General features: G+C 51.4%; 1 protein-coding gene across 1 annotated transcript; it reads right to left on the bottom strand.

The window, feature by feature from the left end:
* Positions 1 to 908: 908 nt before the first annotated feature.
* On the bottom strand, positions 909 to 8,238 carry CNGA2 (cyclic nucleotide gated channel subunit alpha 2). Its single transcript, XM_056130184.1, has 6 exons — positions 8,132 to 8,238; positions 7,851 to 7,943; positions 7,216 to 7,383; positions 5,199 to 5,306; positions 2,644 to 2,750; positions 909 to 2,314 (listed from the first exon to the last, which is right to left on the bottom strand). Exons 1-6 carry the CDS (start codon positions 8,236 to 8,238, stop codon positions 909 to 911), a joined length of 1,989 nt encoding a protein of 662 aa, XP_055986159.1.
* Between the last annotated feature and the right edge of the window lie 5,355 nt (positions 8,239 to 13,593).

The following is a 13,593-nucleotide window of genomic DNA, read 5'->3' as shown; positions in this document are numbered from 1 at the left end:
AGGAAAAATAGAGAGGAAGGCGAGGATGTTAGTAGCAGAGTTGAGCAATGACCACAAATAGTTGGAAGGAATTTATTGACTCGCAAGTGTCTACTGCCAACAAGAACTGGAAGAGTCTCCCCCACCATAAGCAGCAGCCTTTGGGAACTCTTCGGACATTCTCTGCAGAGAGGAACGTCATCCAGAGCTTGTCATCCACAACCTCCTCCAGTTCACATCGCCTGCTTGGCCCCTGTCCATCACCTTGTGCTTTAGTCCCCAACCCCAAATGGGTCCAAATCATCATCTTCCTTCTGGCCCAGGGAAGGCCACCAAGACTTCCCCTTTCCTGGTTGATAGACAAGGAGACAAACAGCAAGAGATGCACCTCGTGGCAGGAAAAAACAGCCCAAACAAACACTCTCCTCATGCCCCCTACACACGTTTTGCCTGTCATAGGAGACAGACACTGGGTACCTGTGCTAAATACTGCACAGATGACCCAACTATCTACATGTGCAGGGAAGTGGGGATGTTGAGAATCAATGAGAAAAGCAATGGCCGGGACTAAGTGGTAAGTAGCTAAATGCAAAGGAGCCCAGAGAGAGGGGAGCATCTTAGCTGGAAGCTGTCCTGAAGATAATTCAGGGGGCACACCATTGTCCAGGCTCCGAGTCACATGCCAGAGCCCTTGAAGGCAGCTCAGATGCTTCCCTTCTTCATTCTCAGAGTTGGACAGTCCAAAACTCCCAGAAAATGAGCCAATCCTGTCCCTACTATGACCAAGCTCAGCTATCATCTTTACTTGGAAGGGGCTCCTGGATGTTTGGATGCCAAAATGGGGAGGGAAAAACTTTGGGAGATACTCAGCAGGGCCCAAAGGCAATGAAAATCCTGTGGGGACCTACACGGCTCTTCTAGCACAACCTTTATGGCTTCTCAGCAGCAGCTGGCTCAGGACTGTTCATCCCATCTGACAGGTAATCATCCTCATTGTGCTGCTTCATCTTGGTTTCCAGAACCGTGATGCGCTGCTTGAGCTTCTGCTGGGCCCCCGTGTACTCAGCCAGGAGGCGGCCAAAGCGGCTGTACAGGGTCTCCATGTTGGTCTCCAGCTGCTCCAGTTTCTCTTGCACGTCCACCTCCATGCCGGCGGCCACTTCATTTTCATCCAGCAGCCCCTCTTTCATCAGGATCTCCCGGCCCCTCTCTTCCAAAACCTTCTTGGCATCAGGGTACTCCGTCACAGCTTCCATAAGATCATCCTTGGACAAGCAGAAGAGATCTGAGTAGCCCAGACTACGGATATTGGCTGTACGTCGATTGCCCATTTTGCTACCCTTAATATTGAGGATACTGATCTCTCCAAAGCAACTCCCCGCTGAAAGCAAGGCATACTGAGTGACACCGTCATCAGCCACCACTGCCAACTTGCCCTCCTTGATGATGTACATCTCCTTACCAATATCCCCTTTGCGGCAAATGTAATCTCCCGGGCTAAAAACCTGAGGTCGGAGCTTCAAAACCAGTTCCACCAGCAGACCAGCCTCACAATCCTGGAAGATGCGCACTTTCTTCAGAGTGGACAGGTGGACGTTGATGGCTATCTCTGCCCTCAGCTTGGCTGGCAGATTCTTAAGAACTTCCTTCTCATCCACAGTCTTCTTATTGGTCCACAGGTAGTCAAACCATCTAATGACCTTGGCTTCCATCTCCTTGCTGACTTTGCGGAACTGCATATAATGTTTGACGGCATCTATCTTGGCCTGGAACTCAGCCCGGGTGGCATTCATGTTGGAGATCATGGAGCCCACGTTTCCTACAATGGTGGCAAAGATGAGGACACCGATCAGGAAATCAAAGATGACAAACAGATACTCCTCATCTTTCACAGGAGGTGGTGTCTCTCCAATGGTGGTGAGGGTCAGTGTCGACCAGTAAAGGCAATAGATGTATTCTCGAGCCAAGTAGCCATACTGAGGGTCAGTGATGTTCGGGTAAACCCAGGTGTCAACCCCAAATCCAATAGATTTGGAAATGGCATAGTAGATGCAGGCATTCCAGTGAATGATGACCAAGATGTAAAGGACGAGATTACTGATGCGAAAGATGTTGGGGTAGCTGGTGCGCGTCTCAGTGCGATCAAAAAACTCAAACATGCGGGCGAAGTGCAGCAGGCGGTTGAAGCGCAGTTCTGGGCTGTGGATTCCCACAGCAAAGTAGATCAGGTCTGTGGGGATGATGGAGGCCACATCCAACTTGAACTGCAGAGTGTGGATGTAGTTGTCCCGCAACTTCTTGGGATCTTTGACCAGCAGCCCCTGCTCCAGGAAACCTAGTGGCGATACAAGGCAACATGTCACCTCTGTCCTCAGACCTGTCATTCCCAGAGGACACAATACTCACTCAACCCTCCTCTCCATGGAGGGGCAGAAGAAACTCACATTGCAGGACTGAGCCAAGGTACCATTTCACCATTTCCCCATACACACCCCCGTCCCCGGGTCTGTAGCTCCATAACCATGAGGCTCAAGGAGGAGGGGGTACCAATACAAGTTCCAACCAGATTGTTGAGGCTAACACAATGTTGAGCAAGCTGCCCGAATTTTTAATTCAGTCCTTAGGAACTTATGTTCCTCCTGTGTGTTCCAGGAGCTCACTGACCTGTGCGCAGCCGGATGAAGAGGTCTGCGATGTAGATAACATCTGAGTAGTAGTCCAACACCAGCCACACTATGTAGTAGCCCTTCTGCAGGTCACTAAAGCAGGCTCTGTAGGACAACACGGCTGGTCTTTAGACTCCAACCCCACCAAGGTCCCTCTGAGGTCCCAAATGAAGTGCCCACTGGGTGCCAGACTTGTGATAGCTAACAGGGACACTAATGAGTCACAGCCTGGTGCCAAGATAAGCAACTTCTAGTGCAACCCTTCTTTCATCGATATCAGTATATATGCCAATATATATACACAGACAAAACTAGTCAGTGGTAGTATATATTATGTATACATATGTGATATGGGCTGGAGCGATAGCACAGTGGTAGGGCGTTTGCCTTGCACGCAGCCAACATGGCCAACCCGAGTTCGATTCCTCTGCCCCTCTCGGAAAGCCCAGCAAGCTACCGAGAGTATCTCTCCTGCTTGGCAGAGCCTGGCAAGCTACCCGTGATGTATTCGATATGCCAAACACAGTAACAACAAAGTCTCCAATGGAGATGTTGCTGGGCCCGCTCGAGCAAATCGATGAACAACGGGAGGACAGTGTGACAGTGTGATGTGATATATAACACATATATAAATATAATATATATATTACCACTGACTAGGGCTGGAGTGATAGCACAGCAGGTAGGGTGTTTGCCTTGCATGCAGCCGGGTCAGCCAACCCGGGTTCGATTCTTCCACCCCTCTCTGAGAGCCTGGCAAGCTACCGAGAGTAATGTGCTCTCACGGCAAAGCCTGGCAAGCTACCCATGACGTAGTCGATATGCCAAACACAGTAACAAGTCTCACAATGGAGACGTTACTGGGCCTGCTCGAGCAAATTGATGAACAACGAAGGACAGTGCTACAGTGACCACTGACTAGTTTTGGCTTAAGCCATTGGACTGTGGACCCTGACAAGACAGAGACCACTTCTAAGTCTTCACTGCATGACCCATGCCCTAGCCCAGAGTACTAGGATTCAAGTGCTTGAGGGGTGAATGAGTCATCTGAAAAGCAAACTAGAATACACAAATGGTCGCATGCGTGCTCATCTCTTCAACATATACCTAAGGGCAACCCACTTCAGGGCATGAGTCAATCCATGCAGAGAGAGGGGGGAGAGGACGAGGGATAGGAAGGAAGGGAGAGGAAAAAGGAGGGAGAGAGAGAAAGAGCGAGAGAAAGGGAGAGGGGGTGAGAGACCCTGGACAACAGCAGCGAGGATGGGAGATGTTGGAGGCTGCAGATGACTTTTAGGCAGAATTGGCAAAACTTGGTAATTGAATGGGGGGTGGGGCTTTGGTTCAGGGCAGAGAAGGGAACTGAAAACACGGTGACACAAAAGTAGAGAGAGAGCATGGGGGAAATTGTCTGCCACAGAGGCAGGGGAGGGTTGGAAAGAGGGGGTATACTGGAGACATTGGTGCTGGAGAATGTACACTGGCGGAGGGATGGGTGTTCAATCTTTGTATGACTGAAACTCAAACATGGAAGTTTTGTAACTGTTTCTCATGGCGATTCAATAAAAAATTGTTCCTTCTTTGCATATAAAAACAAACAAAGAAAACAGAGTGACGATGTGGTGAGTCTCCTGAGGATGAACAATACAGGAGAAAGCACCAGTATCCTCTCCCCGGAAGCATCCTGTGCCTGCCTTGCTGATGACTCACTCAGTGTCCCCGGCTCCAGCCACCCTGGGTCACCACAAGCCCGGGCCTTCCTCGTGTCTCTTGCCAGAATGGTCCCACCTCAGGTAACTCAGTTGGCAGCTCAGATCTCAGCGGGGAAATGCCCTCCTCAGGGAGCCCCTTTCTCTAGGCCACTGTTCCCGAAACCACGCTGGGCGTTTCAGTTCAACTAGTTTGTGAGATGGGTCCTGGGCAGAGGTCACACTCTTCCCAGCCCTGGGCAAGCAGTCTAGTGCCCAACGACTGCTCAGTCACATCTCTGCTTGAGGCGGGTTGACTGTGAAGCTGAGCCTTTCAGAACAATCTCCAGGGTTTGCAAATAGTCGAGAGGCATTTATTTTGTGTGGAGAAAACAACTTCAGCTGCCAGAACTCCGAGGACAGGAGCTGGGGTGTATCCAGAAGGTGGAGCTAGAGAGCAGGGCAAGTCCTGGGGTCCGGGCAGGCTGTGTGGGCTGTTTGTGATCCAGTCAATGCTGGGATCTAGCTGACAGAGTGGGCAGCGTGTTGGAGTGGGCTAGGAATGGCTAGAGGACCCGGGGGTCAGTCCCGAAAGAGAGGAAGGAGGTCACACCTAGGGAAGCTTTGGTGCATAGTTAAAGAAGCAGTGATAGATGACAGAGCAGAAAAGGGATAGACAGGATGTGTGGGTGGAATATTAGGCTAAGGAGGTTGAGATGGCAGAGGGAGTGCCACAGCAAGCAGGGAATCCAGAAAGAAGATGGCATCGGGGTGAGACCTGTGTCCACAGCGAGCGCGAGCACGGTGTGCCTCACCCACACAGCCAGGGACAGGACAGCTTTGCCCCCAGGCCCTCCGTGCTCACCTGGCCACCAGCAGGCACCAGTTGTACAGCACAGGCATGGCGATGACGAACAGCCAGCGGTAGTACCAGTCCCCAGCGGGGTCCAACACAAAGAGTTCAAACTTCTTTCTGAGGACACAGACAAAGACCAGCTTTGGGGACCAGGTCTGCAGTACCCCCACTGCTCTGTCAATGCAAGGCCCCAGGGAACTGGCTGGGGGAAAGGAGAAGGAAAAAGGGCCTGGAGAGAGTAGAGGAGGGATTGACCTATCAGTTCTGAGATCAAGAAATGGTAAAATATAATATGGAGAGAAAAACATTTTCAATGTGAAAGAAACGTGAATGAATGCCTGAGCGGATGTGCGTGGTGGTAGAACAGAGGTCCCTTTTCTCAGGGCCTCAGCCCCTGGTACTGAGCCTCTGGGTCGGTGAGGGACACCATCTTCCTATCGGGAGCTCAGGGAGCCTGGCAAGGGACAGTGCTTTCAGTGGGGACAGCCCGCAAGGCTTGGGGCAGGCTTCCCACAGATGGTAACGAGGCCCCCAGCGGGTTCCCAATGCTCCTGGGAGGAGAGAGGAAGTTCAGGCAAGTGAGCGCCACGTGCTTCCTGCCCACCCCACCCTCCCTGCTCCGTTCCCAGCTTCCAGCCCCTAAATCACTTTCCCAGCTGCTGCATCCTGCCTTGGCAAGACCTCTCTTCCTCTACTGGCCAGAGGTGTAGGGTGTCAGCTCGGCCAGACATCCGCCCCAGCCCCCTGGCCTCGCCTACTCATTCCTCAGAGCATAGGCCCCATCTCCGCCCTCTCCTTGTGCTCTGCTGCTCCCTCTTGCTCAACTGCTGCCAGCCCCCCTCGTACTGCCCCAGCTCGGCACCCGCACCGTGTGGATATTGGCATCCCCGCCAGCATGCTCCCTAATTGCGCCTCTCCACATGTACTGTCTTCGGGAACTGACACAGGGCCAGTGTGTGTGTGTGTGTGTGTGTGTGTGTGTGTGTGTGTGTGTGAGAGAGAGAGTGTGTGTGTGAGAGAGAGTGTGCGTGTGTATGTGAGAGAGAGTGTATGTGAGAGTGTGTGTGTGTGTGAGAGTGTGTGAGAGTGTGTGTGTATGAGAGAGTATGTGTGTGAGAGAGAGCATGTTTGTATGTGTGTATGAGAGAGTGTGTGTGAGAGTGTGCATGAGAGTATGTGAGAGAGAGTGTGTATGAGTGTGTGTGTATGAGTGTGTGTGTGAGAGTGTGTATGTGAGAGAGTGTATGTGAGAGAGTGTGTGTGAGTGTGTGTGTGACAGTGTGTGAGAGTATGTGTGTGAAAGAGAGTGTGTGTGAAAGTATGTGAGAGAGTGTGTGTGAGTGTGTGTGAGAAAGTGTGTGAGAGAGAGATAGAGAGAGTGTGAGAGAAAGTATGTATGTGAGAGAGAGTGTGTGAGTATGTGAGAGTGTGTGAGAGTGTGTGTGTATGAGAGAGTATGTATGGGAGAGAGCATGTGTGTGAGAATGTGTGTATGAGAGTGTGTGTGTGTGAGTGAGTGTGTATATGAGAGAGAGTGTATGTGAGAGCGTGTGTGTGAGTGTGTGAGAGAGTGCGTGAGAGCATGTGTGTGTGAGAGAGAGTGTTGTGAGAGTATGTGAGAGAGTGTGTGTGACTGTGTGTGAGAGAGTGTGTGTGTGAGTGTGTGTGTGAGAGAGAATGTGTGTGAGTGTGTGTGAGTATGTGTGTGTGTGAGTGAGTGTGTGTGTGTTTGTGTGATGGGGGTGGGAATTGCACACCCTTGGCTGAGCCCCATTCCTGTCCATATTTAGGTGGCCTACTCTTTGCTTATAAGTAGGAGGACAAGAAGCAAGGGTCACTGATGGTTAGAAAGGCTGCCGGAGGACACTGGCTATTGGCCAAGCTGGGCAGATGTTTTGGGGAGACACCACACCAGAGGTAGTGATAGGCCTGGGTGACACTGAGAGTGGTATACAGAACCCCACTGGTCCTTCTGAGTGAAACCCCCCCAGGGCCCCCAGTCGCAGGCTTGAGAGTGCAGCTATACTTGGCCTTGCCGTCGCCTTCCTTGTCGCCTTTGCCATCCCCCTGCTGTGTTGTCACGGTCTGGAGCTCAGGGCCCCGGAAGCGCTCAAGGAATGAGTCCGGTCGGGGTTCCTCCTCTCGGAAATTCTTGTTGGCCCATTCTCTGATGACCCCCACCAGGCGGACGATCCTAGAGGGAGACACAGAGGTTCAGACAGTACCCGCCCCAAGAGCTCACCGCTGATGGGGGAGACGGGACAAGGAGGAGTCCCCATCTCAGTGCAAAGAGCAAGGCTGAGGAGCACTGAAGGTGGGGGGCCTGGACCTCAGGCATGACTGGTAGGCAGCCCTGATGGGGAAGGGTTGTTCTGGGAAGACTTTTTGGAGGAGGTGCGTCTGAATGGGCGGTGACAGTGATCAGGAAGTATGTGGGGAAAGGATGAAGGCTTTGTTTCCTAGACCAGGCCACGAGAAGGGGTAGCCCAGGCTTCTGGATGTCACTCTGGAGTCCCCAGCTACCTAGCGGCCTGCAAGGGTTGGACCCTTTACTGGTTCCTCGCTGGGCTCACGGTGCTACTTCCCAGAGGTCTCTGTGGCACTGACCGAGAGGACAAGAGCCACGGGGCCCTCTCCAACAGACCCCATGTTGTCACCTACCTCTGGAAGCCACGCCTTCCCCTTGAGGGCGCATCTGCGTCTGCCAGCCTCTGCAGCTCCACTGAGGTGTCATCGTCGGCTGCAGACTGTGGCCTGCAGAGAGAGGAAGGAGGTGTAGGGTGGCATACCTCATGTCCTCTGAGCACGCTTCCCTCCTGGAGGGTCACCATTTAGATGGTGTCCTTGAAGCAAGGAGCATCTGACCTGTCATGAAAAGGCTGAGCAAGAGGACCACAGCAGCTTCCCCATCACCCTGAGAGGATTCAGCTCAGCAAACTCACCTGCTACCGGTCCCGCGATCATCTTTGCCATTGGCCTTGATGGCGGGGGGTGCATGGTTGTGGTTATTGGCGGGGGAGCTCTTCACGCCATTGGATTTTTCTGTCATCCTCCATGTACAACTGGACCCTCACCTGCCAGGAAGGGGGTCAAAAGAAGTTCACAGAGGACACTGGCCCCAGTAGTGAGCAGAGATGAGAACAGCAGGTCCTGGCACAGCCTAGCAGCAGCCTCTACAGTGCTTTCATGGTGCCATCCAGCACGGCCCGAATACGGCTTAAGGGCCAGCCTCTAAGCGCCAGCACAGTATTTGGCATTTCCCTGCTCTGCTCAGTCATTGAAAAGGCAAACAGGGCAAAATTGCCAAATAAATTATTTTTTTCTTTGGCCCTGGTGAATTGTTTGACTTGAGCAATCAGGGCTAAAATGAAGCAGAGCAAATAAAAATTGTATAAGACCATTCTTCTGGGAACCCCTGGTTTGAAGAAGCCAGCCGCATTCTTAGACTGCTGAGCACCTACAGAACAGCCACAGTGCGCCCCCTCCCAACTCTGACCCCCTTGGTGCAAGATGAACTCTTTGGCTCAAAGCAGCTGCCTCTGCCTCCACCAGATCGCTGGTTCTCAGTTGTCTCCACCAGACAACTCTTGGGGGTGGGGAGGGGGGACCTTCTTTTCTGTCCCAATCACATTATCTCCAGAATCTCCCAAATAGCATCCTTCAAGCTGAGAGTGAAGAAGGAGCCACACAGGTGGACCCAGAAATGAGGGGTGAGCCCCAGAGAGTGGGGGTTCCTGGCAAGGGCTAGCAGGAGGGTGGCGAGTACAATGCTCTATTGGGCAAAGGACTCATTGCCTGACTAGATTAGGTAGGGTGGGAGAGGGGGTGAGGGGGCAGGGGAAAGTTGGGAGGAGATGGTGCCCACAAGTCCAATGAGAACTCGGTAGGAGAAGAATAACTTCAGCCCAGATATAGATTGGAAGTGAAGGCTGTGGGGAGTCAGACAGAAAGAGAAACTAGAGCAAGGCTCCTGGACTCTGATCTACAACAACGTTTCCAAAAGCATACAAAGGAGAAAGGAACTTATTTTCAATAAATGAGGCCGGGAGCCCTGAGCCCCCCCCCCCCCTCGCATGCAAACAATGAAATAAGAACACTCTCTTACGCCATATACACAAATTGTTGCAGCATGTATTAAAATCATGAATACAAATCTGAAGACAAAATGCAAAAAGTAAAATAGAAAGGAACATAGGTGATAAGGGTTTCAACATCCACCTCAGTGATGTCTTTGTGGATCTGTCTCTAATAAGAAGGGAAATTAAAGCAAAAAAATAGATGTAAGCTATAGCAAACTGAAGTGCGTTGGCACAATGAAAGACACTATCATTAGAATGAAAAGCAGCGTGTTAATGTGAGGTGTTGGCAAACTCTGTATCAGATACAGAGTTAATATCCAAATTATATAAACACCTCATGAGACTACTAAACAGAAAAGCGTACATACACCCTGATTACAAAATGTGCAGAAGTTCTAAATAGGCCTTTCCACAAAAGGGCATAGAGATGGCCAACAAACACATGAAAAGATAATCATCACTTATTATGAAGGAGATGCTAATCAAAGTCATAAGGAAGTATCACCTCACACCCATGATAATGGCTGTTATCAAAAAGACCAGAGACAATAGTGCTGGATGGCAGGGACCAGACAGAAATACAAAGGACTTGAAGCTCTATTAGTGGAAAGGTAAACCAGGGCAGCCGCTGCTGCAGAAAACAGTCCGTAGTTTGCTCTAAAAATGTAAGCCTATTATCCAGCAACTCTGCTTCTAGGTATTTATCTAAATAATACAGAAACTCCATGTAAAAAGTTAGCCACACTCCCGTCCCAATTACTTAGCAGCACTATTTTCTCTAGTCCAGATCTGAAAAGAACCCAAGTTCCCAATGCCAGATGAGCGGGTAAAGAAGCCTTCGAGTATATATCCGGTGGTGTGCTACTTGACTATCGGGAAAGAAGAAAGAAAAAGAACTGTGCATGAATATGACTGCAACTTGAGGGAATTCTGCTCAGTGATGGGGAAAGACAAACATACGATTTCACGCAGCTGTTGGAGATAAACTGATGATGAAAATGGACAAAGAAAACCCTCACCAAAGGGAAGTCTTGGACTGCCAGGATGGTGGCTCCCAGAACATAAGGGCGTGATGGGTAGGGTGGAGGGGGCACCTGGCTGGTGACGGCTGAGCACACGCCCATGCTGGTGACCCCAGTGGGACGTGGGCACTTGTCTAGGGGTGATGCCGCATTTCTGCAGCCTGCCAAGTATGACCAACTAATATTCCCTTAGTGAAAAATATAAGTGAGGTGAAGGCGGAGGTCTCCATGTACTCTCTGAGACGGCTGGTGCTGCTCAGAATCTCCCCACAGTGATGGCACCATACAACCCCGTCGCTCAGTTGAGGAGCAGGCTGCCAGCCCCTGGCTTGTCCCAGCCCTCACGGCCATCACCATGGCAAGGCAGACACGTCAGGCTCCACCGTGAGTGAGAATAACAAGCCACCTCCAAGCGGCTCTCTGAGGGACTGTGGCACCAAGATGCTAATGAGGGCACCTGAGGGAGAAGAGGCAGCATCCCGAGTCCCTGCTTGAACCCTAGAGGCAGCCGGCCATGGAGACAGAACTTTCCACATAAGGCAAACAAAGCCGAGGCCACCGGTGCTGATGAGGACGGCAGGGCTGGCCTCAGTGAGGAAGGGCTGGAAAAGCCCCCGAGTGGGCTTCACCAGGGGATAGCAGGATTCAGGGAGGAGGCAGCCGCACAGTGGAGGAGGAAGAGCTTGAAGGATGCTGGGAGTGGGGCATGGAGGGCTCTTCAAACAGCAGGCAAGGCCCTTGTCTCTGGGGGACAAGCTCTTGCCCCCCAGAGAGCCACCGCACTGCCCTGCCACCACTCATACCCCGCAGCAATTTTCCTGAAGATCCCAGGCTCTGAATCCAAGGTTGCTTACTTGGCCATGCTCCCAGTGCCTTCCTGGCCGTAACAGGCCTCTCCCCAACTAGGATCCCCTAAATCAGAAGCAACCTCTGTAAGGGCAAAACTGACGCCATGACAGGCTGCAGGAATCAGCAAAATCAGCTAGGCCTCAGGTTCAGTTAAGGGAAATAAAACAGTTTCAGTTTCCCAACAATAAAATATTGTGTAACTAGCCAACCTGAAACCCCTGGACGGTTCCTGGGCCCAGCAAGTGGGCTCAATTAATCACAATGTGCCAGAAGCCATAGAGAATGTACCCAGCAACCACAAGCCTATCAGAGTCAGACACATACCCTAGACACTTGCAAAAACACTTTTGTTTAGTAACTAAGTCAGATTTTTCTGAAACAATAAGGCATGGACTGCTTATGTAACAAAACCCTATATAAACTGCTTGCTGCCTGAAGTCAGGGTCACAATCAAGAGACCACTCTGTGGGTGAGATAGTTGACCCCAGTATACTGAAATACAACTCCGACTGCTTTTGCATTATCATGTTCATGTCTCTGCCCATCTCCGCACTTGGGAACCCAGAATCCCTGGCTTAACACCTCAAAGCCCCGGATTAGCCAGGACTTCAATACCTGCCATCGTGGCAATTCTGCTAGAAACTCCCCAATGTCCACGACATCAGTTAGCGTCATGACGAAGTCCAGGACCCACCCCAGGTGTCCACCTGTACCTCAAACGGATGCCAGGTGTCACCTGGAAGGTTTCTCAACCCCAGGGGCGAGTGTGCACTGGTGACGGGTGCATGAGGAAACATTATTAACAGGATTGTAGCTCAGAATCTCAGTACAAATCAATTTAAAATAAAAACAAACAGAATTTTAAACTCAAAACAAAATTAAGCTCCTCCCACCCAGAAAGAATGGGTCAAGTAACTTCAGGCCTATGCCTCAGTCAGTTCTCCTCATTGTTCTCGCTTAGCAGGGGGTCCTGCCCTCCAGCCCCCCCATATCAGAAACTGGAAGTCAACCTGAGCTCCTCATTCCCTTCGATCAGTGCATTCTGGGAGCCTGTCCTCACTTCACCATCCCTACCAGTGTCAAAGATCTGTCCTTTGGCCCCATGGCCCTGGCCTGATCTCTATCCTCCGCTGTAACTTCTCCTGTTAAGGCAGCTTGGACTAGCCCAGCACTCGCTGGGGGAAGAAGAAGAAGGGTGACAGGTATATCCCAAGGGTTGATGGGAGTTAAAGCTCGAGGATAGTTCTGAGGTGTTTTAACACTGACAGAGCCTGAAGGGCTGTGCTAGTGGAGGAACTGAGCCTGTGATCCGAGGCAGCGAGGGCTGGAGGCCTGTCACCATGAAGAGCAGGGCCTGTGGGTCCTTACCCAGAGAGACAAAAGCCCCAGAGGAGCCTTGCCTCAAGCAATGCTCCCTCTCTGACGACCTTATCAAGAGCACTCTCAAAGAGCACTGGTAACACAAAGCACTTGTTTTGTGTGTTTCAGAGTGGGCAGGAGGAGGCAAGGAAGAAGAGATAGTGAATGTAGCTCTGGATTTCTAAGAAGCCCACTAAGAGAGAAAGGACAGTGATAAGAGTGGCAACTGTAGGTTACAAGACAGTGAAAGCTTCTTTGTGTTATATTACTCTTTTCCAGAAAAGAGATGATAAAGACAGGGCAAGCATTTTTAGGAGGGACTGTAGAGATTATGGGGGGAAAAAAGACCTGCTCTCGCAACCCCCCCGTAACTCAGGCTGGAGCTCACAGCAGGCCATAAGGCCTAGGTTCAGAAAACCGTAGTGAGAGCCAGGAAAGACTATGAGTGAACAGGCTAGGAGGGAAGACTGCAGTGTGTTTTTGATGCAGGTAGGGACTCCCTCTGCAAAACCCCGGCACCCTCCGGGACACAGGAGGGGGTTGCCTGCGTCAAACTCCGTCAAAAAGTGTCAGACTGCCATAGGTGCCATGTGCAAAGGAGGCCAGCCACAGGGTTTCAGTAGCTATTGCACTAAGAGGCAGGGGAAACTGGCGGAGTGGGAGAGAAGTCCAGGCTTGGTAGTCTGGTAGCCAACAGCATTGGTGAGGAGAAGAGTGCCTCAGAGGTGGACACTTCGAAGCCAAGAGTGAAAAACCAATCCAGGTGTGCCTAGAGACTACTTTTCTCCTCTGCAAGTTAAAAACTAGCCTGATCTGGGAGCCTGAGTGATAAGCCAGTAGGGAGGGCGCTTGCCTTTCTCGTGGCCAGCCTGGGTTTCAATCGCTGGCACCCCTTATGCCCCCGCCCCCAGCCTCACCAGGAATGATCCCTGAGCTCAGATCCAGGAGGAAACCCCGAGCACCATTGGGTGTGGCCCCAAACCAAACAAAGGAAAAAGAAAAAAGGTAAAAACCAGTCTGGTCAGCAGCAGCAGAAGGGCCAAGTGATGCAGAAGGTCAAGTCGGAGTGACTGGGTTGGCCCCAGGTTCCTTTCT

Source organism: Sorex fumeus, unplaced genomic scaffold (genome assembly GCF_029834395.1).
Source record: "Sorex fumeus unplaced genomic scaffold, SorFum_2.1 ptg000075l, whole genome shotgun sequence".
Classification (NCBI taxonomy): domain Eukaryota; kingdom Metazoa; phylum Chordata; class Mammalia; order Eulipotyphla; family Soricidae; genus Sorex; species Sorex fumeus.
This window is presented reverse-complemented; position numbering and strand designations above follow the sequence as displayed.